A 27,484-nucleotide genomic window follows, 5' to 3' on the forward strand; every position below is an offset into this window, starting at 1 on the left:
CTGAGCAGAGAAAATTTGAGCGTGAAGAGAAAGGTTTGAGAGCACAGTGAATATTTGAAAGTCAGCAGAAGTTTTGAGCACAAGCATTACAAGTTTTAAGAAAGACACTAATTCCAGCTTTCAAACTGAAAATGTAAGCAAAAGTATTAAAAGTTTCGAGAACAAAGGTCAAAACCCTGCTTTCAGATTCAAAATCTGTGCTCGAATTACAGCAGACAAATTCCCCCATACTCATTTGAATGTGTCAGCTAACCTATCAGAAGTTTCCAAAGCCATGACATCATCCTTTGGACTTAAAGAGACAGGAATCACTGTGGATGTAAGCTTTAGATTTCAAAGATATTAAGTCATTAAATTTTTTCAATAGATTTGTCGCTTTAATAGATTCTGTTTGGTGTGATTTAACTTCAGATATATATATAATATATATATATTATAGATAAACTTCTGGTTTCTGTTTTTGAATTTTCCCGCTCTGATCTCTTCAGATCAACTTTTAAATATTTAAAATGATCTCCAGTAGACTTCGCCTCAGGACCTTTGCCGTAAAACGTCTAAACAGTTGTGAAAAGACGTTTGTGTAGTTGAAAGCTAAGCTGATAAATATGTGTAGTTTTTTTAAAAAAAAAAAGAAATATTCAGAAAAAAAGTGCAGAAATGGTGCTGTTTAATTTTGCAGTGATGATCCCGGTTTGTTTCTCCACCATGTTTTTTTTTTTTTTTTTTAAACGAATCATCAGTCGTGTTAAAATATTTGAAGAGAGCCACTTCTTCTTTCCTTGTGACGGTTCTGCTCCAACATGCTGGTTGCTCCCGGGTTGCTGGAAGAAGTTGCTCCCGGAGGACGCTTCTATCCAGCTCTTTATTCATGGCGGTGTTCTTGGACCGAGCTTGAAGGAGGCGCGCAGCCTTGGATGAGAAGCAGCCCTTACACATTGTACCAGGATTCTTCAGCGTTGGCACAGCACAGGACTCATGGGATTGCTCTTTTTTTCCCCCCTCCTCCTTCTTCTTCTACTTGCTGATTTTCTGTCAGTACTCGATGTTTTTCTGGGGTCGGAAGTAGCTTCTTGTCGCATCATTCTCTGCAAGTGGGTGTGAGTAGCAGATCCACTCACCCGTTCCTGTTACAAGTGTTGGGCAAGTTCTGCCACGGAGCCAGCGTGATTCTTGCGACACTCGCATCGTCCTGAAGTGTTGCTCACCGCCACTGAACCACATCTGCTCCTCTACGGTCGCAGTCATTCAGCTTATCCGATTGGTGGCTTCAGATGGACTCATGAGATGCTCATTATGGGATAAAGTTAACGGATCATTTCATGACAAGACAGAACGGCGTGTGATGCTGGAAATGTTTTTTTGATGCGATACGGAGCGAACACAAGGCTAGTATCGCCGATACCGATACGTTTTATTTTTAAATGTCGTCATTGAATAATTAGGTGATTTGACTTCAGTTAGTTAATCATGATTATGAAAAATTACAAGACAAACATTTTAAACAATTGAGTGTTTTTTTTTTATTAACTAACAATATAAAACAATGTACACTGCAAAAACACAAAATCTTGCCATGTATTTTTAGTCTAGTTTTTTGGTGCAAATATCTTTGAATAAGACGAAGCTAACTTTGTTTGTTTTAAGTTAAAAAAAATCCTCAATATTGATGAAAAAGTACTGGTTCCACTAGTAGATTATTTCACTTATAACATGGGAAAGATGCTTTGTTATAATAATCAGCCAATTGAAATAGTACTTTGTCATCAATATGAATTAATTTGTAACTTAAAACAAGCTACCAGATCTTTCTGAAAAGTTACTTGTAAGAACAACATTAAGGCATCACTGGTAAAGCATACTTAGACTTGACAGGTTTTTTTTTTTCTATTACTTTACCACCATTGGCTCAAGCTGAAGTGAGATTAAATAATCGCCATAAGATTTTGATCTTATCAGATTAGGCCTGACCTGGTCAATAACCAGCTCCTCAGGTATAACAGGATTTAGAAATATGTAGATCTCTGAGGATTTAAACAGTAAACTCTTTTTTTGACCAGTCAAGTGGTACTCTCAACCTTCTTTTTTTTTTGTGATCTCAAAGACCACAAAATGTCTCACTTCCTCAAATCCAACCGGTGTGTGTTCCGCCATAAGTCACTAGGTAGATTGCATGCTTGACCTCCGGAGGAGTTTGTACATTTTGCCCTGAGTGTATTTCAAAGTCCGCCTTCCTCCTCTGGAATAACTTCTCACATCAGTGGACAGATGGGCCAAGCTCTGTGTCAGCTTCACAAGTCCCACCAATAAAGATCCGCCAGCCAGCATCAGACAGGGCCACAGCAGTCCGAACAGCGCCCTCCGCAGGGTGTACTTCCTGTTCAGGATGACATGGTTGGGGTGCCCCTTTTGGTCACTGAAACACATGGAGCTGTTCTTCAGCTGGCCGTCCACCCACTTTTTTACTTTCTGCACTTCGTCCTGAAGCCCTTTTCTGTCCAGTTGGCACTTGGGGAGATAGAAACACTGGAACAGAAGAAAAACAATCCAAGTCGCTTGTTGCCTCAGGATCTGCTAAAACGGATGTCATCGATTCATGGACTTCAAGTCTTTAATTTCACATCTATCCCGTCAGAACTAGCACGACCATCTTTGGCCATTATGATCTCAGTAAGCTTTGGTGCAGAGTCGCACGTAACGTCAAGAGACCCAGGAAGTTTTGAATGATTTAAAAAAAACGTGTACCTCGTTTGGAAGGAAGACGGAATCCTCGTCAAACTGGAGAAAGGCCGACTCGTTGGAGCCGGTGACGCTGACTGTCACAGTAAGGCAGGGCACCGTGCTCACCCCTCTGCAGTCCACCCACTCTTCCAGGATATGAGTCTGAGGCAGGACACAACTAGCCTCCTCCCAGCAACTGGAGAACAGTCACCAGGGACATTTTAGAGAAGAATGACCAAAACCCTCTGGCATTGTAAACTATCACCAGTATGACAATAATTCTAGTATACAGATAGAATATTGGCATAAGAGGAACCAACGGAGTGAGCTCAAGCTAACCTTGCATAGAGACGCAACACTTTGGAGAAGAAGAGAAGAGTTTGCAGATGTGGTGTAGCAGTTCCTTGACAAACTGAATGGAGTGAAATAATGGACTATGTGGTCTTGAGCAATCTGTTACTTAAGCTCATTTTGTTGACAGTTCTGTTTAATTTCCCACTGAGGTACCGTTTGGACTAAACTATCTTTTTTGCCGAATGAGATGACCTACCATCAGATAACAAGTACCTCAACCAAAAACTCTCCTATAAGTATGGACTAACAGATCTCATTAGCTTCACACCCTTACAGACTTTAAAGGGTTACAAAAGATTTTGAGTAAGGGTAGCATCTTATTCAACTTGGTCTCCCAACTTTTTTTTTTCCTTAATCACTTTAGTCTGTGCTTTTAAGGACTAAGTAGTGCTACATCTGCCATGGGAGGTTCAGTTGTTAGCACTTCTACCTCGCAACAACAACGTCCCGGGTTTAAATCTTCGATGGAGGTCTTCTTATTTGGAGTCTGCTTGTTCTTCCTTCTTTCTCTGTGGTCTGTCAAAGAAGGTATAGTAAACGGGTAGATACATGGCACCTATTGTAGAGCCTTATTTTTACTCCAGCAGAGCAAAGACACATTCCAGAGTAGCCCACCCCGCTGGCGAGCAATGCGTGTTAAATACGATGTAATATCTCAGCCCCACCGACAGCTTGGATGCGAACACCAGCGTACCTGTCAATGTAAGGCTTGACCGTGGTAATGCCAACCACAAAGAACATGAGCACAGAGAAAGCCATCATGGTGAAGCCCAACAAGATGGCTCGTTCTTCTCCGACACTAGACGTAGGCATCTGACTCCGGGCCCCCTGGGGACCCCTTCCCTCCCCTCTTTGGCTCCTCTCCTGCTCCTGCGGCGCCGATGTATGCTGGATCTCCCTGTGTCTCACACACACACACGCACACACACACACACAAGGACATAAATCAAGCTTAAGCAACACAGCTTAATGCCACTCGACCTCAGATTTTATGCTGTGTATTGATTTACGCTGTAAAAAATGTCTGCTTCAGATTCTTTGAAGCAAACAAAGAATCTGAGGATGTTTAATCCACTTGAGGGTTAAACACCAAAATTATCTGCCAGTTTAGGACTTCAACTCTGACATTATATATATATATTTTGTAAATATGTATAGGAAGCTTTAAAATATATTAATTTGTTATTACAGTAGCACAATCTTGCACAAAAAAAAATGCTTGAACACAAAACAAACAGAACAAATCAATGGATTTCACAGGATTCGTCCTGCCCACTGAGTTTGATGTGTTAAATTATTTCACAGGAGCCATTAAATGAATGAATACACAGTGAAATTATTATTAGATTATTGAATAAAGGATTTCTTTAAAAAGAAATAAACACACAAATTTTATGATTTAAATTCATTATCTAACAAGGTAGATTTAATTATTTTATGGGACATCTGATTATTTAATTGCAATTTCATAATTTCATGGTATATTGATATATTAATCTAATGACATATAATTTAGTGCTAAATTGAATAATCTGTATGTTTTTATTTAATTCTGTCATTTTTATTTATACCCATCTGTTGTTAGTAGGTAGGAAATATAAGCAAATATAGCCATCTTCTTCTAGAAGAATGTTTTTCCCTCTACTTTCAAACCTAAAATTAGGAGTAAAACGGTGCTAGACATCCCCCCCCCCCAAAAAAAAACACAAGTTATCTTTTCTGTAAAAGGTCACGTAACACTCGAGGCTCTGAAGCAGTTTTATTTAGCCAGACCGAGGGCAACAGATTGCCTCTTTGGACTGCAAAGGTTGCCACAGACATCCAAATGTAGATCTGGAACAAATAAGTTGCAATGTTGGGCAGTTTCACTCGATGCAAACTTGAGCCGTCCGCGTTACTATTTTCACGCCGTCCCCAACGTCTCGCCAGCAGAATTTATTTGGTGAAGCTCTGCCTGCATTTCCAAGTGTTTTCCAGCCGTAATGAACTCCCAGCTGTGTTTCCTCCAGGCCCTCGCCGCCAGGCCCAGTCGATCATTTGCTCTTACCGTGTCTGCCGCCTGCGAGCACCGTGCAGGTTGATGTTAATGGGGATGCTAAACGACCTCCGGGGAGAAGCCGTGTTCAAGAACATGCCCGGCTCTATCTTGAGCCGCCTCCCTCGGCCCGCTGGTACCTGTATCCTCCTAACAAGGCTGTATTTTTTCTCTCTCTCTCTGTATCTGGAAGTCAAATGTCCTTCCTGCGCCCTAAAAAAATCATCTCATGTCTTCCAGCGGGCAGCGAGGGGGATTAATGCACCGGGTTCCAGTTAATTCACCAGGGAACTTCCTGTTGTTTACCAAAGCTCAAAGGTGAGTGCAAAATCTTCCACCCTTGTGTGTGTTTCTATAGAAACTGGTACAGGTAAGGCAGGTAGCATGTTAATAGGCTCTCACTTGGCCTGTGACACTCAGCTGGAGCTGTTTGCCATGAAAAGGCTGAGCTTGCCTTTTACTTTTTAGACAGATTCAAAGCTTTCAAACAGGATAAAAAGTAAAAAAATAAAAATAAAAACTCACCTGAGCACGTGAGTCCTCATCTTAATCCCTCTGACCTGGTGAGGCGTCTCAGATTGTCTGGATGCACTGGCTCCAGCGCAGGAAGGCGAGCATGTTTATATGTGTTATTCAAACAGTCAGACTCCCTTATATTATTTATGAATTTCTGAAAAGCAGATGGAGGTATTAACCTGTTGACAGTCGAGTTTAACAAAAGCCGCCCGAGGCTACAAGCGGCCCGGAAACACAGCAGCCATGTCTCACCCGCTTCACTCACTATTGAATTTATTTAAGCTTTTTCCTTTATAAACTGTATTATGTAGATAGCCGGAGGCGCGCCTCATTACTTCGTGTTTTGTTTCCTATAAATTTTAAAGTAGATTTGATCAATAATCCGCCAGGCTTTCTGAAGGTCACCGAAACTTTTTTTTGTTGTTTTTTTTGCAAATTTTCCAACAGTTTCTGGTTATATCTACCTGAGCTAAATAAAAAAAACATATTTCTTAATGTGAAAGCAAATAATAGTAATAATCTAACATGCTTGACACGGAAAACGTTCATGCAGGGGGCCCCGGGTAGGCCAGCAAAAATGTTAGGGGTGCACAGCTTAAAATAAATAAAAAAAATTTAAATTCCTACATTTCTATTAACTTTTTAATCTGATTTGTAATTTTATACATTTGTTTATTTATTGGGTGTTACATTTATGTGGTGTGAATTACATTTTTCAAGCTCATCTCTTTAACTTACATTTTGCAACTTTCCAACCACAAGCTTCTGTGTACTTTATGAGACACACATACTGTAATGATGTAGAAGGACAATAATCTGTTATTATTATTATTAGTAGAAGTAGTAGTATTATTAAGGAGACACTTTGACTAGTGGCAGCCAGTGCTGTAGCTACACCCAGGTTCATCGCACACTGTGCGTGGGGCACCAAGTGGCCCCTGAAGGAACCAAAAGAATCAGGCTCAATCACTGTTAATTAATCATATTGATAATACATTCGACTAAAAATGTGTGAAGCAAGTTAATAGATATAAGAAATACATAAATACACAAATTTTGCGCCAGTCTCCCCTGTGATCTTTATTTGTAAAGAATTTTGAAAACGTGTATTATTTGCCTTCCTCTGCACTACTTTGTGCTGGTTGGCCACATCAAATCTCACGAACACACGTCAACGTTTGCAGGTGTACTGTGACAAAAGCTGGAAAAGTTCCAGGCGTACGACTAGCTGTGGAAGACACTGCAAGTGTTTTCTTCACCTTAATAATTAATAGTTGGATGTCTCAGAAATCTTAAAACACCGCTTCTCTCTGCAATGACAGGTTCTGAAAGGAGCCGACGTTCGAAGGAAGACTCTCAGAACGCCTCAAGAACCGCTGCTAACAGAACGTCTGGCCGCTTTGAAGCAAAACACAAAGACTGCCGATAAAAGTGAGAAGCAGGGAGATCAACCGCAAACTAAAAGCTCCAGAGGGTTTAAAAACAGACCAGCTAGTTTTGTAGATGCAAATATTTATGACCAACCTGGTGTTGGATACCAAACTAGAAAAGTTCTGGTCATAGAAGGAGCAATAATGATAACCCTTTTCTACTTTTTTAGAAGTCTGCATTTGAAGTATTTGGGATAATTGCCTATAAAACTTTTAACACTTTGGGTTTCCTTCCACAATCGTACACATTTGCTAGGATTTTGGTCCTCTCCTCCTGGTGGAACTGAGTCAGATTTGATATCTGACTCGCTCACACACACACACACACACACACACACACACACACACACACACACACACACACACACACACACACACCCCTTTCAGCTCTGCCCATCAACTTTCTGTCCGCCTGAGATCAGAAATTTGTGATGGCCGCTCCAGAACATTGACTGCGCTGTTCTTAACAGTAATAACACTGGTCATTCTGGCCAAACAATAATGACCAATACTACAAACAATATTGTGGCCAAACAATAATGTGGTGTGATTGTGGTTTAATCAGACCACAAAATATATCTCTACAAAGTGTAATTTAACCCCCTTGTGAAACCATAACCCCACACCCAGACAAATTTTGAAAAATTGCCCCAGAGTGGGCGGAGCCAGGATACTTTGGGGCGTGGCCAAGTCAGGCAGAGGGGTGATGAGTGTGGGTCTTGTCAGAATGAGGGAAAGCCCTGTTGCCAGCTTAATGATTTTGTTGCTATTGTTGGTGATCTTTCAGATCCCTCTAGTGACTTTGTTTTTTAAAGAAGTGACTAGCAGCAAATCTAGCACCATTTTTTGCATGTTTTACAGAGATTTATGGTGACGTGTGAAAGAGGGTTTTAGGCCAGACATTGCAGAATGAAACTCATTTACACCAAAATACCAAAATTTGTACAGAAACAAAACAGTAGCACCCTTAAGAACTAATTTAGGCAGCTTATTTGGGAAAAAAGTTTGTATTTAGTTTACTGTCCAAGCTCTTTTCTCCTAGGGTGCATTTGCAAACTGTAAACTGGCTTTTTGTTTCTTTTGAAGTGATGGACAGCTCTGTGTTGATCCTATTAGGTCTTAAGTCATTCTACGTTAAGAATGAGACTCTCCTATGACCACTTAACTTGTGGGTGTGCCACGAGGATCAGTTCTGCATCTTCACAAGAGCGTTAGCATTTGCTCTGGGCTGACTGTGGACATTAATGTGGCATTTTTAAGGCATCGGGAAATTGTACCCAAGGCTGAACCAGTCCTGTGGCGTTCTCTTTCAAATGTTTTTGTCACGAATGTCATGATGTCACACAAGAAGCGATGTGTTTTAGGTGGAGTCATATTGTAAGAACACTTTGGATTTTGCAGAAAGTGACCAACTTGGGAGAGAAAACATTTGTCTGATTTATGTCAAAAATTTGAAAGGCAGAAAAGTGTTTGTGACTTTTTCTAAATTATATGTACAACACCTTGTTTCAACCGTATATGTTTATTTGGACTTTTTTGTTGTTGAGTTAAGTTGGTACTAAACTCCTTTTTCTGTAATAAATAAAAGCAAACACCTTTGCACGCATACTGCATGCTGCGCCCACTTCCTTACAGGACGGCAGCAGAATCTGATGCTTTTGATGTAACTGAAGAAAACAAGATTAAAAATGCATTAAGCGCCGAGTTCTCTGCCTCACCTGGCAACCCGAGACCTTGCCTTGACCGTGAGGCTCGCAGCTTGGTCCTGCACTCGAGCAGAATTTCATCGTTAGCGCAAATGCCTAATGGAGTTGTACCGCTGCAATTATTTCAAGTCGGGCTGAACTGTTTCTGTGCTGCTGTGATATCTTCACACAGCGAAGTCCTCGCTTCTGTTGTCTTGTCTTTAGGAAGCCGTGCTGTGATCCTGTACAATGGTGTGACTTATTCCTCCAATTATCCGGGCCAGAGGCTGTAAGTGGACGCATGGTGTGTCTTGTTATCTTGTGGCGCCGCTGAACATTTCACGACAACATGTACTCGGTTCAGGGCGGCGAGTAAGTCAGCACAATGGAGAATCACCAGAAGAGGACTCTAACTTTCCTTACCATCGGATTGATATTCATGCTGAGCGGGATAGAGTACGGTAAGTTTTTTCATATATTACCGTTGAAACATTCTGCTGGTAGTGCACATCACAGATAACATGGCTGCTGTTTGAATGTCCGGTGTGCAGTGCTGCATTAACAACCCACCACCAACCTTCACATTGCAACCACAAGCTGAAGGGTTTCATTAGGGTTCTATGTGACAGACCAACACAACGTAATGCGTCACTATAGCTGCGCTTCGATTACAAATGTAGGCAAAATTTTTTTCTTTTTAAGGAAAAAAATTTTGAAAAAAACAATTTCACAATTGCAGTGGTTCCATTAAATAAGAAACGCGATTAAAGTCACACATGAATAACGATAAGTTCGCACGATAAGTCATTTGCTAGCATGCTGCGTTTTTCTTCTTCCTACCACTTCCTGTCCTCTTATTTGTCTTTTCCGCCAGCAGTAACGTCCCAATTATTCATGACGACTTGTGTGATGTGAAAAATTGTTTCACATCACTCTTTTCGGCCGTATCGATTTCGCAATCGATACGGCCGAAAAACCACCTCATCCTGGCGCCAAAACATTTTTATTGAAAAATATGTCTGTTTTGATTGGATTGCAGCGCAGGGCATTCTGGGTAAATACAACCAAGACAAACGCTAGCGGGAGAAATGGCTCGTGTTTTTGTTTTTTTAAACCAAAGACAAAGAAGAACTGCCCCAAACACTGAAATCGGATACGGATTCCATTTTTGTTTAAGTTTCGTAAAAAATGAAGTTGTGCCTAGTGTGTTCTTCAGAGGTTTTCATGTTGTCTCCTTCAGTAGTTATTGAGGAGGTGACCAGGTTTTTCAAACAGTTTGGTTGGTTTGACATAGTGAAGTCTGAAAAACGACCACGCCAGCTGAAAATGTAACAAATGTTGCAGTTTTGGTCTCCAATGGAACCGATTCTAAAGGACTATCAAGTCTACAGAGTCTAACCAAGGGTTGTTGGGGGGGTAAATATGTAAGAACAACATGCTTTTCAAAGCTCATTTAGTTTTTTTTAATTATTATTTTTAGAAATAAAAATGTGCTTTTTCCTTCCATTTTACCTTCCCTGCACCACTTTGTGTTGTCACATAAAATCCCAACAAAGAATATAAAAAAGGTGGAGTGTGTTGTTGCGCAACACCCCCCCCCCTCCTTTCTGTCTCTACTCTCTCACTCTCGTACTTCCTCTTCTGAGAGGGGAGATGTGCTACCAGCTCTCCGTCTAACGGGTCCGTTGAGTTTCCTAAATCTGCTGGGATTTACCCTGTCCAGAACTGAAGTAAACTCTGTTTAAGCTGGTTTCGAGAAACGATTCGCCTGGTTATCTGACGGCCTACATCCAGGTGTCCCACCCTTCTTCCCCCTGTGAATTAGCCAGACTGAGCAGCCTACAGCCAACTAGTTTCACAGAGCACACCTGTTAACGGTCGCTCGTTCTCTATTTTGCAACTTGCATTTGTTATTGAACCAGGTAGGTTTTAGTGACTCGGTCGAGTCCCAAGGATGAGGTTTTAAATATGGGCTACCAGCAACCTAAAAACATTTTCCACCTCTTCCTCTCCAGAATCAAACATCACAGCTATTTTACAACCATCAAAGAACTTTAAGGTGACTCATTAACTGAATGTCCACAACATCTTTTAGATTTTCTTTATGCTAAATATTTTATTAGTAAGGCATTTTTGCAAGGGTCAGTACAGCTTAATTCAGTAGCAGAAATAATCAAATAAGTAAAATCAATCATCTAGTCTATCTTTCCCTACTGCTGATACTGAGAACTAAAAAAGGGAACCTTTGAGAGAGACGGACGGAGTTTGGCGCCTCGAACCCCAGACCTGGCACGATGATGAAGAAGGTGTTGCAACAGGAGGAAGATGTTGATCGATGAAGGCCAGGATCTCCGCAGGTCTGATGAGCCTCCTCTCCGCATGGATGCTGAGGTCACACAGGACTTGGTGCTGGCAGGAAAAAAGGCACCAGTTCTTCTTCCTTGTCTTTGTCTTCATCTTTGTCTTTGGGGTCAGAACCCAGCCGATGAGAGAAGTGCGATTCGAAGCCACAGATTGTGGGCCAGACGGGTTGGTCTCCATGTGCAGGACAGTCTCCGGCTCCGTGGCCCCGGCTCTTCTTCAGCTGCAGAGTTCTTTGTCCATCTCGATCTTGGCTCGAAGCTGCCCGGAGGATCCAACGAACGGTTCCTCTTTTGCACTCACCTTATATAGGGTTCATCCACCCCCCTGGTGCGCCTGCTGTCTGCTTAGACAGATGATCTCATATCCATCACTGTCTTACAGACATTTCCTGATGTCTGTGCCAATGTCTCAGGGTTGCTCAACCTCCTGTGTCCCTTGCCTGCACAACCTTTCACCTACTCTCTACCTCCAACATATCAGTGATGTTTAATTGCAGTTACACCTTTTTACACCATTTCAAGTTTAATGTCAAAATCACATTTATATCACATTTATTTTCTTTAGCTTCTCTGATTTAGCATTCATTTATAATTTTATAACCATAACTTATATCACATTTATTTTCTTCAGCTTCTCTGATCTATCATTCATTTATGATTTTATAACCATAACTTATTAATTATTCTTATTATAATCTTAATGTGAGTTATTACAGATGTTTTTCTGAAAAGAAACCAAGAATAATACATGATTCTAATTATTTACTACTAAAGTTACAGTTACTTGTTTTTCTTGTAGTTCCCACAAATATAAGTGTATTATTACAAGTAAACCAATATTCATATAAGTATTTTACTTTGAATCTTATCCAATTACTAATAATGTTTAGATTTAATTTTTTAAAACTTTCATGCTTTAAAATAGTCTCAGCTATTTTTATAAATCTGCAGGCTGGAAACTTCCTCTTTTTCCAGGAAACCTGCTTTTCCTGTTTAATGACTCTCTCTGACTGACTATGATTTCTTATGATTAGATAGAAAAATGTAGAATTAAAGCAAAGTTTGCATGAGACAAAAACAACACACACAACCAGATTTATTTTATTGACACTTAAGTCTACTGTTGGGCCTTGATATCACTTGAGTGATTCATTTTAAAGATAACTTTATTTATTATTACTGTTAAACTAACTTTATTGACACTTAAGTCTACTGTTGGGCCTTGATGTCACTTGAGTGATTCATTTTAAAGATAACTTTATTTATTATTACTGTTAAACTAAAATCTCCAGCATGGGGAAGTGGGATGAGCTCGGATTTTCTTGACAAGTGGTATCGGTATTTTTGCACCAATTTCATCTGTAAGAACTCTTCTCTTCCCCTGTTCCTCTGCTGCGGTCCCAGCCGTCATTCTACCCACAATATGGAGGTATCTGCAGATTCTGGAGGCTCCACCTTACTTCTTAGGTCTGGGCCTGTCTGCCTTCAGCCTGAGCGCGCTGCTCACCGGTCCTCTTTTCGGAGTCTGGTCGGATCGAAGCAAAACCACCAAATCCATCATCCTGTTCTCCAACCTCTTTGAAATCGCTGGTGAGACTTTTACTTTTCACTGAATGCTATGTTATGAGATCTTGACATGTCGTCTCCTTTCACCAGGAGGTTATGTGATACTTAAAATCAAAAAAATATGGTTCTATAATATCAGCAAAGACTCAAGCTAAACATACATCCAGAATTATACTTTCTAAGTGAAGCCTTCGCTGTCATTGTAGAGTCTGAATGCTAGCATTGTTCTTTTTCATTTGTCCCCAGGTAACTTCATGTATTTTATTGGCTATTCAAAGTGGCTGTTATTATGCAGTCGGCTTGTAGCAGGTAACACACTCACTAATACACACAAACGCTCACATTGGCATGCATGTGAGTCATGGATTACTCACCATCAAGGACATTGCTGAACTGTGCCAGGTGTTTTGGTTGGAGTTGTTGGCACTTTGAGTCTTCAGAGGCAATTTGGTGTGAAGTTTGCAGGTTGTTAAAACATTTTTTCCGTTACATCTGGTCCAACTACATCCGCCTTAGAAGTAGAGGAGTTGGAGACCTTAGGTGACTCTTACCTTTTCTTGCGTGCTGGAATTAGATCCAGTACTTCTGAAAACCCGAACAAATCAATTCGGTCACAATAAACACACTATTCACTCTCTATTTTTGTACAAATCAAGTTTGAGTTTGTTCAACTTTTCTTTCGGTAGCATTTGATAAAAAAGAAAGAAGGAAAAAAAAGTACATTCTCTTCATTATGTCATAATGTTATTCCTTCATCAAAAGTGCTGCCTTGATTCTTTAATGCATGTTTGGGGAAATCCTCGAATCTCCCGTGGCAACCATCCAGCTGTCCAAAAACGCCTGGCTGGACCTAGCCTTCAAGGGCGAAGCTACCAGTTTGCAAGCTTCTGTCTCACAGAGCACACATCCTCAGTGACTCCCCCATCAGCTCCTTCAGACTAGCCAGCAGCAATTAGCAAACGCCTGGTAAAACTGTGCATCTGCTGAGCTCATTATAGGAACTACTTCTCAGTGCAACACTGGTAAAAACGTTAAAGGGTTAATAAAGGAGCCCTGTTGTGATGACTTCCTGAAGGCGGAGTTTCAGAAAGAACTGGGGTTTCTGAAGAGATAGAGGCAAAAATTTTAAGGCATTAAACTACTAAGTCAATTTTTTTAAGCCAAATTTATATATATACAGCAACAACTGCAGATGGATAATACTGCCCCTTTAAGCTGAGATGAACAGAAATATACTGTTTTTCTTTCAGGTGTGGGTGCAGGAGCAGGCTCCTCCATCTTTGGCTTCCTAACCCGGAGCACTCTGCCAGAGGAGCGCGCCGGTATCTTCGCAGCCATCATGGCCTGTCGTCAGGCCGGCCTTCTCGTCGGTCAGTTCCTTTCCTCCCTCTCCCACCTCTCCTCACCCTGCTCTGTATTCCGGTGAAACATCAGACACCGGGAAGGATCCTTTGGCTTTGATGTGCGGTTTGATCTGCGAGGAGAAGAGGCTATTCAATAAAATCACCTAGGTGTACAGCTAGTGTCTTGTGCACATCCTCCGTTTGTCTTATCTTTAAAGCTCTTCCTCCCGTCTCTCCAGGCCCGGCGTTCAACTTGTTCCTGCGGCTGTGTGATTTCAAACTGGGGCCCTTTGCTGTGAACAAGTACACGTCTCCTGGGGTAACCGCATCCACACAATCAGTAATCTGAGGTTCTCCGAAAGGCTCATGAATAAAGAAACGAGCCATAGAAATAGTCGCTCTGCATTCTTGAACTCTTATGGATCCCTCCCGCCCCCGCATTATTCTCTCAACAATAGAAATAAAACAATATGCGGCAAAGCTCAGGCTTGTAACAACCCGTGTCTGTCTGTTTCCATCCCACCATGCCTTAATGAAACACCTGTTGCACCGATTCAGCCAAAATGAAATGTAGAGGCCCCTCCTCCAACGCTTGCTTCAATTTTCCACATAATTCGTAGCTGATCTCGCGTCTCGATGTTTCAGACGTCTAGGATTCAGACGTGTGTCTTTTTCAGATCTTCATGTGTCTGCTGTGGACGCTGGTTCAGTTCGTCGTCCTGGCCGGGTGCTGGGACGTACCGCCCATAAGCTCGCAGGGGGGAGTCGTCCTGTTGGAGATGAAACAAGAGGAGGAAGAGGAGGCGCCCCTGATGGGGTCAGACGAGGAGGAGGCGCGTACCTACAGAGCCGTCGACTCCGACCAATCGGAGACTTCGTTCGCGTCGCAGAGAGCCCATGAAACCTCAAACCCTTTTAAAAACTTCAGCATCAGCAACGGTGAGCGAATGGCTTGGCTCGGACTGACTGAACACTGACTCTCTACCTTCCTCCAGGCTATTGGAGGCTTCGTGTAGGAAGAGGCGTCACAGCCGATGCACAAGTTCTGAATCTGCTTTATTGACTTTCCTTGCAGTCACACAAACGTGCTCACAGAGTTACATTGACTTTCTCTGCTCAGAAGGATTTTGCGCAGCGTATCAAATCAGATTCTCTTGTATTGACAGGACTTCTGTGTGTATGGAAAAGCAGAAAATACATATAAATGATGTTAGGCGTCCTACTGCATTAGCCTCAGTAATGATACATACAAGACGAGCGGTGATTGGCTGTCATCATTGATTATCTTTTGTTGCTCTTTGAACGGTTGTGTGCAGGCGTGTGTGTGTGTGTGTGTGTACTTGTATATGCTACACACAGAGGACCGGTTTCACAATATTTACCAACCAAAGCAGGTCATATGTGGAAAGTGAGGACCTGTTTTCTCTGTCCTCACTTTTTTTGTTTGTTTCACTTTGTGACATCACCGCTTTGAATGCATCTTCCATTACCGGCTGTTACACGTGTGCTTAAAGAATTGAGGAAGGATATTTTTACCCATCACATGATTCATTTCTTGTTTTCTGCTTGCCTTTCACAAGATCTGGCAACGCTGATCAGTGGGCGCTGACTGGACACATTTGGGAACAGCATACTTACATACTGCAAGAACAGGAAGCAATGCTAGAACTAACTAAGTAAGTAGGATGTGGTTGACTTTTACCAGTTGGAAACGACTAGTAAAAGTTGTTTCCAACTAGGTCTAGGTTTTGTCTAGACCAGGGCTCTATGATCCAAGAAGCCATTTTTACTCTCCTCATTTTGGTGTAATCTCCTTTAAGGACTGAATGGGTGACTACTCTAGAAAACATCTCATCGTCAGTTTGAATGTTTGGAGAGGTTTAGGGTCATGGTTGTTGGTCAGGCCCTCTACTGCTGATGCAAGTCGATACGGTGTCCCAGTAAGGATAGTTGTAAATGACTGTGTGTGTGTGTGTGTGTGTGTGTATGTATGTGTCAAACCCTCTTTATTGATCTTCTCACTCTTTGAAGTTGAGGCAAAGAGAAGGCATGCAGACCTTGTTTATTGACTGGCCTGCTGTGGTTGACTCGTGGATGAAATTCAGACAGAATTGGTAAAGTGACCAGAGTTCCCATCGATTCCTGTTTGTTCTGAAGAGAATCTGCCACACTAGAAACCCCGTCGCTCTGTTTAGCTGTTACAGTGTGTCTGGTATTCGCTCCCTTGAATTATTGATTCTCCTGGACTTTTTTTTTCAATAGCTGTGGAGAACCTTTGAAAATGTGGCAGAGCATATGTTTTCTTTCATTAAGTCCTGTCTCTGTCAGGGGCCAAGGAGAAGAAAAATAGTTAAAAATAAAATCACTATGATTTTATTTAATTTTTTTTTTTACTTTTTGGCTTTTGAACTGCTATGGTGTTTTTTTTTTTAATAGTTTGCTTGTGGCCTTTACAGTTCATTTGGTTAGAACTGGATCGACCTTCCTGTGCATTTACAGAAAACTGCAGCATTTTGGTTATTTTCTGAGAACATCTTCAACATTTATTGATCCAGTGAGAAATGCTACAACGATTATTAAAAGAAGAACTGAATGAAAAAGTTTGAATTTATTGTAGATGTTCTCTAATACACATTGGAATCATTATAATACATAAAAACGATCCATCCATCAATCATTTTTATTTGCTGTTCATCAGTCTCATCTTATCTATCTGTGAATGGAAGGAAGAAATCAGGATCACCACTCTGGATGTCTGTCAGGGGAAGCTTCTGACCTTTCGACATGTGAAATGTGTAGGAAATACATTATCGAGTAACTTTATCGAGAAAATCTGCAGTCAACATTTGAACCTATTCTGACTCGTATTTGCGCAAAACAGCAGCTGCTTTAAGACAGCATATATATATACAGTACAGACCAAAAGTTTGGACACACCTTTTAATTCAATGAGTTCCTTTATTTTCATGACTATTGACATTATAGATTCACACTGAAGGCATCAAAACTATGAATAACATGCGGAAATATGCACTAAACAAAAAAGTGTAAAACAACTGAAAATAGCCCTTATATTCTAGTTTCTTCAAAGTAGCAACCTTTTGCTGTGATTACTGCTTTGCACACACATTTTCTTGATGAGCTTCAAGAGGTCGTCACCTGAAATGGTTTTCACTTCATAGGTCAACCTGCTCTGTCAGGTTGATAAGTGGGATTTCTTGCCTTATAAATGGTCATGAAAATAAAGAAAACCCATTGAATTAGAAGGTGTGTCCAAACTTTTGGTCTGTACTGTATATATACAGTATATATATATATATATATATATACACAGTAAAAGAGCAATTTACAAAAGCTGAACTTCAGTAAACAACAGAGGAGGGAACAAAGACATCTGAACCAGAGCGGACCACTCGCTGTAATATGGAGGCTTTTCTCCAGCCATCTGGTGAGAACATCCAAATTTAGCTGCGAGCCCGACTCGTTTTCCAACCCCGCTTTGTCCATACGGGAGCTTCTGTTCCAGGAAAAGATGGGACAGAGACATGGAATTAGCTAAGATCTATTTATCTCTCATTCTCACAAGAGGAAAACCTCCAATTCACACTTGTCCAACGCAGAAGAAGTTTGGGCGAGGCTCTCGAGTTTTCACTCCGCACCAAACTTTTATCTCCGCATCGCGTGCCAGTCGAGAGCTTTTCCAGTCGATCTTGTTTGCTGATTTTTCTGTCTTCAACATTACAGAGTTCCTGAGAGAAGAAGTGGTTGTTCTCCTTACGGCTCAGTTCATCACTCTATTCAACCAGACAGCGCTGGAGGTGAGGAGCAACCGTTTCGATCTATCAGCCAAAGCTTGCAAACATTCTGCTCGGTTTTTTCACTCGGGGCTAGAACAGGAGCGAATCCCTCCGTAAAAAACTCAAGACACTTAATTTAGTTTTTATAGATTCTTGATCAAATAAACACAAAGGAAAAATCAAGTAACCTTTTCTCAATGTTAGGGTGAATTGGGGTGAACGGTGCTAAAAAGTGTTTTTGCTCTTTTACAAATATATTCTGTTGTGGATTTTTGTTCATTCTGCAAAAAGCATTTTTACAGTTTTTCTTTTTGGTGCATTTCTCAGAGTAGAAATGAAATTCTCAAAACTACTTGTTCAATAAAAAAAAATAGAAGCAGTTTCTCATTTCTGTGAGCAAGAGGCAAATGTACGGCCGCGCGCGCGGTTATCAATTATGTCATGCTGATCAGTCTGTTGAATAGTCTCGACCTCCACAACAAGCGGGAACATGCAAAACACTTGAACGGGTTGTCATGAAATGTCAATTGCATTTTAATTCATTTTCATTAAACTCTTTTTTTTTTTTTCTAAATCTGTCCTGAATTGGTAAATAACTGCTTGGTGAATCCAGGTTTTCGTCAACATAGGTAAACGTTTGAAGCATCAGATCAACAAATGATCGACCAGTTGTCTGAAAACCTCAAAGGTACAACATGTCTTGAACCGTCAGTTGGCAAGTATATAGTGTATATAGCCAGAGAAAAACACCGTGTTACATTTCGGACAATGGAAGGACGAGTAGTTGGATGGGGTCAGCACCCAGGCAGGAGAGGAAGAGGAGTGAGGCTGTGGCACAGGAGTTAGAAGGTAAAAGAGAAGAAGAGGCTGAGCACATCTGCCAGTTCCCACCAATCTGACATCATCACATTATGGTTTTGTGATCCACAACGAGATGCTAATGGAGTTCCTCTCACCCTACTCCTTATTCCTTAACTTCATAAAGGAGTTTTTCTCATCATGGAGACGGAACGTATAAGAAGTTCATCAACAAATGACCTTCTCTTGCCATTGATCTCTCATAATTACAACAGTTCTTGTCATCAAAACTGTAGCCATAGTTTACGACAGATCATCCCTCCAGAGCACACTGTTATATTGACAACTTGACTAATCAGTTTGACTGTAAGCAAATATGTGTTCATTGATACAGACATTTACTTTTGAGAGATGAACTGTGGCTTTTGCAGACAATCCATGGCGTTTTGCTGTTCATATGGATAGTTTGGAGAAACGCACTTACTCCGTTTTGCGAATGTCTGAAACGATTCGAGAAATGCACCGAAGCGGCTGATGAAAAACTGTCAAATTTGTTTGGTGACGTGAGACCCTTAAAATTGTTTGATTAAAAAGCAAGCAGACAAAAAAAATCTGTGAGCAGGGAAGCAGTCTACAGCATGCGCCACATGCCTCCTGTGTAATTGTCTTTAATTAGTTCAAGGTACCCGAAGCCATTTGTATCCTTTTGGACTCGCATCGATTTCTCACCCAGATCGTGTGCTGATGACGGGACGCTCAGACTGCTGTGTAAAGTCCTCTGGAGCACATCCTAAAGATTTTCAATAGAGTTGAGGTCGGGGCTCTGCGGAGGCCAATCCATGTGTGAAAATGATGCCTTCATGATGCCTGAATCAGTCTTTCCCAGTTTCATCCCCAGTAGGCCCATCACTCCCATTGTCAAACATCCCACTTCCCTTTGGGAAAAGTAGAAATCCGACTATGTGAAAACTGGAAGTCAGCTGACTTTAATATTGACACCAAACATTTGAGTCCAAAGCTGACCGATTGCAGCAGCTCCAAATCATTACATTGCCCACTCGCTATGATAAACCCATCATTTCTTCTTCTAATGTGCTTATCACTCTGAAACTCATTATACCACACGACCTTATTCCATTGACCAGGGTTCTGTCTTTACTCCCCACATAACGAAACCATTTCTTTATTTGCCTCACAGATTAGTGGCTCTCAGGAGGCCAAACAGTTATTTAGTCACAGTACACTGAGTTCTCTTCACACGACACGTTAAACTCTATACTGGACTTCTTTTGATTATATTTAACTAGACCTTTAGATGGTTTCCAAACACATGTACGCCACTCGAGTCTCCTGTCAGCCGGGTTTTTTCCCCTCAACGTTTCTGGTTCTGTATTTTCAATTTTAGAATTTCATTTGAAACTGTACTTAATCCAATTTTACTTACAGACATTTATTTCGCTTGTAGCACCTTATGAAATTGAGTGACATGGTTTATTTTAAGGACATCAGAAAAGGTCGAATCATTTTCCCGAACTGCGTCATTGACAGAAGTATTGATGAGAAAAGTTGGAAACAGCTAGCTCAGAAACCGACCCGCACTTTCTCTCTCCTGACGTGTTTGGTTTGATCAAGGTGTCTGAATTCACGCTACATCATTTGTACCTGTAGGCCATGAACGGCGTTTTCTCTAACACTGAAGAACACCTACAAAAGTCTAGATGCTAGACCATTTTATTCGTACATGATGTCTGCTACGTGATCATGTGGCACTTTCTCCATGGTTACTATTGATTAGATGTGTACCTTTTCCATAACGCTGCATTTGATTATATTTTACCAGACTTACTTTCTAATGAAGAATATGAACGTTAATCGTGTTACCTTGCCAGGTCTTCCAACTGACGGCAGCTATCCATCTCCGTCTTTTTTCCTCGTCAAAGGAAATAACAAATTTGCTTTGTGTCCTTGTCTGTTTGTGCAGAAAACTGCGCACAACTCTTCGACCATTTTTACAGTGAAATCAACTAAATAAAAGTGATATTACGCTCCCACCTGTGCCCTTCTGGTGCCATGGGAGGACAAAAAAAAATTGTGGCGATGACCCAACTTGTGGGAACGACTTGTTTCATTCGTGAGAATGATTTCATATCTCTTGGGAACGACTTGTTTCATTCGTGGGCACGACCCACGAATGAAACAAGTCATAAGTAACTAAGTTGTCGATACGAGTTTGTTTTTTTTTCTCCATCTGGTGACTTAGGAGAGACAAAAAGACTTGTGGCCACGACTTAATATCTCATGGCCACAACTTGTAATCGTTAAGTCATTCATATGAAATAAATAAGTAGTTCCTATTAGATATTAAGCTGTGCCCACGAATTAAACAGGCCGTTTCCACTTGTTATGAAGTCGTAGCCACGAGATGTTAAGATGTGGGCGTGAATTGATTTATTTTTCCTCCCATTTCACCAGACGGGCTCTGTAGGTGCACTTTCTCTGTACAATGACGTTTTGCAATCTTGTTAGAAACAATTTCACTTTTGCCTCCAATTTCTACTAAATCTAACCCTGTCTGTTTATCTTTAACCCCTTCCCCCTCCAGACCATGGTGACCCCTCTGACACAGCGCTACTTCAGCTTCGGCGAGCTGGGCAACAGCCTGATGTACGGCCTGTGTGGGGTTGAGGTCATCACGGGCTTCTTCTTCGTGCGCTGGCTGAGCAGCAGGGTTGCGGACCGTGTGGTGCTGGCCGCTGGCCTGGTCATCTGCTCCACCGCCTGTATCTGGTGCCTCGTTTTCATCTGCAAGCCCCGAGGTGCTGACCTGCCCGCAAAAACACGCAGACGCACCCGACGAGCGCGCACGTACACTCAGGGAGGGACTGTCTCGGAGCCAAGTTGTCTTTGTCTGACCGGTTGTTGGTGTGCGGAGCTGGAACTGGGTCACCCGGCAGATGAAATGAATGAGCTCTTTAAATGATATCATTCAGGCTCTGGTGGGCCAGCAGGAGCTCACGCAGGCAGGCAGGCAGGCCGGATCCTGTGTGCTCATGTTGGCCTGCGTCTGTTGCAGCTCGTCACGTTTATCGCTCTGATTAACAGTGACAGGTGCTGGAGCCGGGTGCAGCCTGGGTACATTTAACAGGATTACAGTAATCTAATTAAAGGGGGTGGGGGAAAGCTATTTGTTAGAGCGTAGCCTACATTTGTTCTGTATTTGTTTCAGTTCCACTTAAACAAACAATAGCGTCAAACTTATGGCAGATAGATAGATACCTGAGCAGAGGAAAAAAAAAAGGATTTCCAGACTCGGTCCTCTGAGGGAGCGGCTTAATTTGCAGAACTGCCTTTTCATCGCAAGATCATAGACGTTCAAGTCGAACAGGAACATCCAACCGTTCGAGTGGGCACAGATTCCCACAAACATGTGCATGATGCAAGGCAGCACAGAGCAGAAACGGAGTGGCCGCCAGCTTGGCAGAGGTTTTATTTTGCAGACAAGAGCTCTCTGTGGAGGAGCCAGGCCGTTTATGGAGGAGAACCTAGAAACCAGTGGAGAGAGAGAGAGAGGGAGGGAAACCGAGATACACCAGCTGCGTTTCCACCACAAATGTGCCCAGATCTTTGTCTATGTTCCGCTAACATACACAGAACACAACTTTGCAATTGCAGTGTTGACATTAAATAAGAAGTAAAGTTAAAATCACACGTGAACAAACTTGTTCATGCGTTAAGTCATTAAAAAACATTTGAGTGACAGATGTAAACAGTTACTTGAGATGTATCCATAATTTGGCGCTCATCATCTATCAGCCGTCAGAGGAGACATCGGCGTCGTGTTCAGGCTTTGGCGCGACAAGCCTGGCCTGTATTGGACTTGTGCGCGCCGATTTTACAGAAGAGCTATGGATTCAAAATGTTTCAATGAGAAACTCGTGACACAGCGTGATTTGTGTGATGCAAGAAAAAAGTGTTGTAGTTTCCATTGTAGTTTCGCGAAATGCAATACGGCTGGAAATGCAACCTTTTCCATAAAACGACGCAGATTGAAATAACGAAAATAAATTTGCTTCATGGAAACACACCAATTAAAAAAAAAAAAAAACAACTCACCTTTTTAAATAAAAACGTCTTGTATTTGTGCGTGTCGCAAAACTTAAATGGAAACATTTTGTTCGCATCACACAAGTCGCATGATCAACAGCTGGATGTTACTACTGCCGAAAATGACAAAGAAAATGACAGGAAGCAGTAGAAGGATGATGCTTTTTAATGACTTATCCGTGTGATTTTAAATGTGTTTCTCATTTAATGAAACACCACAATTGCAATTGTGTTTTTTCAACATTAGCGGAATATAGACAACGCTTTGCTTTGCGCACATTTGTAACGAAAACGCAGCCAGTCGCTCTGCTCTGGCCGCTGTCTGTGGACACTTAGCTGAAGAACAAAAACAAGCAAATCTATTCGATAAAAACCTGGAAAAAAAAAGTTGTACAGAACATCGATTTCATTCCTCCGTATTTCCCGTGCCTTCCAGGTGGATTTGAGTGGCAGCTTTCAACTTTCATAGTGGGAGTTTTCCTGCAGCTGCTGGGGCTTCCGTTCGTGGCTGTGTCTCAGGTGTCGCTCTTCTCCAAAGTCACTGCTGAGAAAACTCAAGGTGTGCTCATGTTATGTTGTTAAGATGTGCAAACAACAGATTGTTGCTGTGCACATAGGATTGTAAAGAAAAACACAAAAAAAAACCCTCGCAAATATGGTATGTCAAAGCCATATTTTAATATCAGCACAAGTGAAATAAAAATGAATAATTTTTGTTTTGCTTCTCTAAAAGGGTTCAGCCAAGGTGTCCGGCGCTCCGTCGGAGGCCTGGCTACCATCTTGGGTCCTTTGTGGGCCGGAGGATTGACCAACAACTTGTACATAATGCTGGGCCTGATGCTGGCTCTGCTCGTCATGATCACAGTAAGTAGAGCTGGAGCCTTTGACTGACTGGTGAAAACGCTGTTAAAGGGTTAATAGCAGAGCGATGTTGCGATGACTTCCTGTAGGCGGAGTTTCGGAAAGAGCCGGCGTTTTTAAAGAGCCAGAGTCTCAATTTTAAGGCGTTAACTTAAAAAGTCACATTTCTTCTAAGTCGTATTTGATATATACAGCATTTTCATAACAAGTGAATGTAACATAGTTACTTGATTGTGCTATAAAATGGCACTATGTGCCTGGAAAACAGGATTCTGCACCTTTCAGGTTTTGGCTGTTGTGTTTTGGCTTTTGAATTTTGTTGACCCTTATGGGCCACTGTATGTAGCAAAGATGCACCTGGTCATCAAGCCTAAAGCACGCGACCACATTTTCAGGACTCAAAAGAAAAGCTAACCTCACTTTAGCAGACAAAGTGAAATACTGACAACACCTGGAGTGTGTTTTTTTGTGAGACAGGCTTCATTTGACTAGAAACATCATAGAGGTTTAATGTTACAAGAGCACCTAGCGCAAGATCTCATTACACCTTTAGTAAAACAAGCTACTTCCCACTGTTGGCTCCCCACTGTAGATGCACCCATTAGGATATCTCAGAAATGATTGTGGCTTGCTTTGTGCACAGTGCAGATAAGATGGAGTTCAACCTCTACATAAAACATTTGGTATTAAAATGTATTCAACATTATCATCTTCAGTTCTACAGTTAAGACCAGATTTGTTCACACCCCTTTAGCTTTAAACCAACTTCAAACCTCAAGAGCTGCTGTCTTAGTCAAACGGTCGAGGTCCTTCGTGAACAAGTGGTTCAGTTCTGTAGAGGCCTGCCAACGACCCATTCATTTGATTTCGGTGAAGTGGAGAAGAGCGGCTTCTGAAAGTTGCAGGACAGTCAGTCGTGAGGACTGGACTTTGGTACCACAGCTGCCGCAGGGTGATGCCAAGGAAAGAAATTAATGTTCAAATCTAATCCTGTCACGGCGTGGGTGAGCATAATCTTAGTCTTAACTTCAGATTACGGCTTCTAAACAGTGAAGTACGATGTTTTCACCGAGCTGCAATCTATTCTTAGATTATGGCCACATGGTCTCTTGAGGAAACCTGGTTTTTGTGGTCACCGCATTGTCTGCTTCTCCTCTCGACCTTAAATCCCTTTTTTTTTTTTTTTCAGTGTTTAAACTTAAACATCCCATTCAGTGGGCCTTTAACCGGCCCGCTGTGATTAATAGTTAATTGCCTCGATCAATAGCACTTTGTCTACGTGGGGATAATGGTGCGACCCAATGAGTTAAAAAGCAGTTACCGCTAGGTTGTTTTTTTTTTTCATTTTAAAGCAAAATCCTTTGCTCAGCATGTCATTAATAGCCCACGCGTTTTTTTTACTCAGAGGCCTCTGTTCTCTGTAGCCACACGCCGCTGTTTGTGTCTGCAGGTTATGACAGTCCTGTCCTACGAGCGGCTGGCCGAGCCGAGGGTGGTGCAGTGTGCCCAGAGCGCCGACAGCGGAGGGTAGAGGGGAGAGGAGCGGGCCGAGACGGACCGGGGGCCGGGAAGGGGGGGGACGCCCTTCACTTCGGAGAGAATAAATCCAAGTTTCCTGAAGAGGAAAGCGCATGAGCGCGGAATAAAGACGATCAAAAAGCTTTGCACACCGTCTCCCCCACCAGCCTGCATTAGGATGAACCGCATTATTCATATTACCACCAGATAATTAATTACATTTTACACAAGGGGGCACCATTGCTCTCACGTTGAGTACTTACAGACATAATTGTAGATGAAAGCTATTATTTTTAAGGAGAACTATTTATACTCCCCTGTGTAAGTGGGAAAAAAAAGCTGTTTTTTTTTCTTTCTTCCTTTCCTGTGCGACCTGTGTATCAGAAATGTGTTTTTTTTTCTCTTCCCCCTGTGAAGAGGAAAGCGCTCTCTAAAAATGAAACGGTTGACACAATGAGTGCAGAAAGTGGAGTTGTCAACATCTCAGCGGCTTCGTGTCAAGAAAGCTGACAGGAGAAGAGGGTCAAAGACAGTGATTCTTCACCGATTTATACCTTTCTTTTTTTTTTCCTAAAAAGAGGGGGGAAAAGCAGAACACACACACACACACCCAAAAAGACTTGCATGTAATTACACCATGTTATCTGAATTCCTTCCTGTTCGGCTTGCACAAATGAGACACTCATGAAGTTTCAAAAAAAAAAAACTCAATACAATAAAAAATACTTGCTAAATTGCCAATTCTATCCTTTTAACTAAAGGGAGCAAATCAAATTTTAACAACATACATTCATAATTTACTTTTTGACAAGGTGTGAGTAGTGTACAGTCAGCTGTTCTTGCCTGTGTTCTCCTCTAGGATGTGCTGCGCTACACATCAGCAGACGAGGGAGCAATGCTGTAAGCAACATCAAGGCATTGTCGATTCTCTTTGTAGAAACGAGTGTTGGTTCGGCTAGTCTCTGTGTTTTTGCATAATTGCAGATAAGGCTCAGTAACCTTTCCAGTTTTCCTCGCTCAGCATGTGATATTTGCCTCCTTTTTTTTTTTCTTTCTTTTTTTTTTTTTGCCCAAAATGGAAATTCTAATCTCTGGGACTCGAGGACATAATATATATAAGTACTTTTCTGCCCTGATCAGCGTATTGAGGTGCTTGACATTTGAAGGGAGATAACAGAGTGCACTGATTCGGGTCAGGCTAGAATGTGACTCACTTTGAACAGCGGCTCTGTCTTCCAGGACGCGTCTCTCCTTTCCACTGACGAAAACAGACAGTTTACGGTGAACCTGCATTTCAATCTGCGGGGATTTATTTTTCATTTGGATATTTATGGCTAAGAAGAAGAAGGGGGGAAAAAAGCACAGCTAGATAGCATTTAGAAATAAATAAACAAAACTGCTTTATTCTGCTCTGACAGAAGCTTAACAAACCTGCTGAGTAACTCGCATCGCTGCTGTCTTTTTGTTTGCTGTTTTGCCATCATTCTGTGGACATTTCAAAAGCAACGCGGCGTTTTTAAAAGGCGGCATGCGGTTCGCTCCACGTCCAAACGGAGATAAACGAGGAAGTCGGAGGGCCTTCGTGGCTTCACATGAACCGAACCAGCCGGCTCAGCAGCCGCGGCGATGAACATTTAAAAAAAAAAAAAAAAAAGATACACAGAACAACCATTTGATGTAGGGGCAACCAATTATTTCTGTTAGCCAAGGACAGGCGTGCGTCGCTATGGAGATGGGACTTTGCAAAGGATGGTGGTGGTGGTGGTGGGGGAGTTAGCCAGGGAGAGTGGACGCAGTGGATGTTTTGGTGGAGCAGAGCGTGGAACCTGTTCCTGCCACTGAGATGAAGCAGATACGGCGCAGTAATTACAGTTTTCCTCCTCTGCTGGAAGGAACGTTTCTTCTTTCAGTTCAACATTCCATTAGGAAGACAATAAATAAAAGGCTCTGTACACTGTACTGGGTTTTCAACCCTTTTTTAAAAAAATATATATATATATGATGACAATGTTCTGATGAATGAAGGTCTGCACGGTGGAAAGAATAGGTCAGATAATTACAGAAAGAGGAAGCTTGGATCGTCTCAAGTGGGTTCTGTAAAGAAGTTGTGAATCATTACTATCTTACCTTCGGTAGATAAGCGGTTTATATACAGCTTGGATTAAAGAAAAGAAAATGCGCAGCCTGGGAGAGCTGGTGATTTGTCAGGGCCGCAAATTTCTTCCATCTGAAAAGAGTGGAAACAGATTAGCAAACACTATATTACTGCAGTCTGCACAGGCCTGCAGCTCGCCACACACTATGTCACCTACTGCAAAATTGAACAGATTGTTTCTAGCGAGATAAAAAAAAAGGAGAAGAAAATCAATAAAATAGCAACCGTTCTATAATATCTT

The 27,484-nt window shown here is 41.7% G+C and overlaps 2 protein-coding genes across 2 annotated transcripts; one reads left to right on the top strand and one right to left on the bottom strand.

Moving 5' to 3' along the window:
* Positions 1–1,662: 1,662 nt before the first annotated feature.
* kcnmb3 (potassium calcium-activated channel subfamily M regulatory beta subunit 3) lies at positions 1,663–3,948 on the bottom strand. The gene is made up of 3 exons (XM_028021350.1): positions 3,767–3,948; positions 2,743–2,914; positions 1,663–2,523 (listed from the first exon to the last, which is right to left on the bottom strand). The coding sequence occupies exons 1-3, from the start codon at positions 3,883–3,885 to the stop codon at positions 2,158–2,160; spliced, it is 657 nt and encodes a 218-aa protein (XP_027877151.1). The 5' UTR covers positions 3,886–3,948; the 3' UTR covers positions 1,663–2,157.
* Positions 3,949–8,979: 5,031 nt separating this feature from the next.
* On the top strand, positions 8,980–25,794 carry mfsd8l2 (major facilitator superfamily domain containing 8-like 2). Its single transcript, XM_028021349.1, has 11 exons — positions 8,980–9,199; positions 12,506–12,691; positions 12,914–12,976; positions 13,918–14,037; positions 14,250–14,329; positions 14,688–14,949; positions 17,755–17,828; positions 21,208–21,421; positions 23,146–23,268; positions 23,443–23,573; positions 25,021–25,794. Exons 1-11 carry the CDS (start codon positions 9,124–9,126, stop codon positions 25,099–25,101), a joined length of 1,410 nt encoding a protein of 469 aa, XP_027877150.1. The 5' UTR covers positions 8,980–9,123; the 3' UTR covers positions 25,102–25,794.
* Positions 25,795–27,484: the final 1,690 nt, after the last annotated feature.

This window comes from Xiphophorus couchianus, chromosome 6 (genome assembly GCF_001444195.1).
Source record: "Xiphophorus couchianus chromosome 6, X_couchianus-1.0, whole genome shotgun sequence".
NCBI classification, from domain to species: Eukaryota; Metazoa; Chordata; class Actinopteri; order Cyprinodontiformes; family Poeciliidae; genus Xiphophorus; species Xiphophorus couchianus.

Excerpts from the sequence above, each read along its gene's own strand:
- kcnmb3 (XM_028021350.1), bottom strand. The coding sequence starts at position 3,885 with ATGCCTACGTCTAGTGTCGGAGAAGAACGAGCCATCTTGTTGGGCTTC. Across the intron at positions 2,915-3,766 it reads GTCAAGCCTTACATTGACAG|TTGCTGGGAGGAGGCTAGTT; the intron begins GTACGCTGGTGT and ends ACTGTTCTCCAG. Across the intron at positions 2,524-2,742 it reads CCGTCTTCCTTCCAAACGAG|TGTTTCTATCTCCCCAAGTG; the intron begins GTACACGTTTTT and ends CTTCTGTTCCAG.
- mfsd8l2 (XM_028021349.1), top strand. The coding sequence starts at position 9,124 with ATGGAGAATCACCAGAAGAGGACTCTAACTTTCCTTACCATCGGATTG. Across the intron at positions 9,200-12,505 it reads GCTGAGCGGGATAGAGTACG|CCGTCATTCTACCCACAATA; the intron begins GTAAGTTTTTTC and ends CTGCGGTCCCAG. Across the intron at positions 21,422-23,145 it reads TTTCATCTGCAAGCCCCGAG|GTGGATTTGAGTGGCAGCTT; the intron begins GTGCTGACCTGC and ends CGTGCCTTCCAG.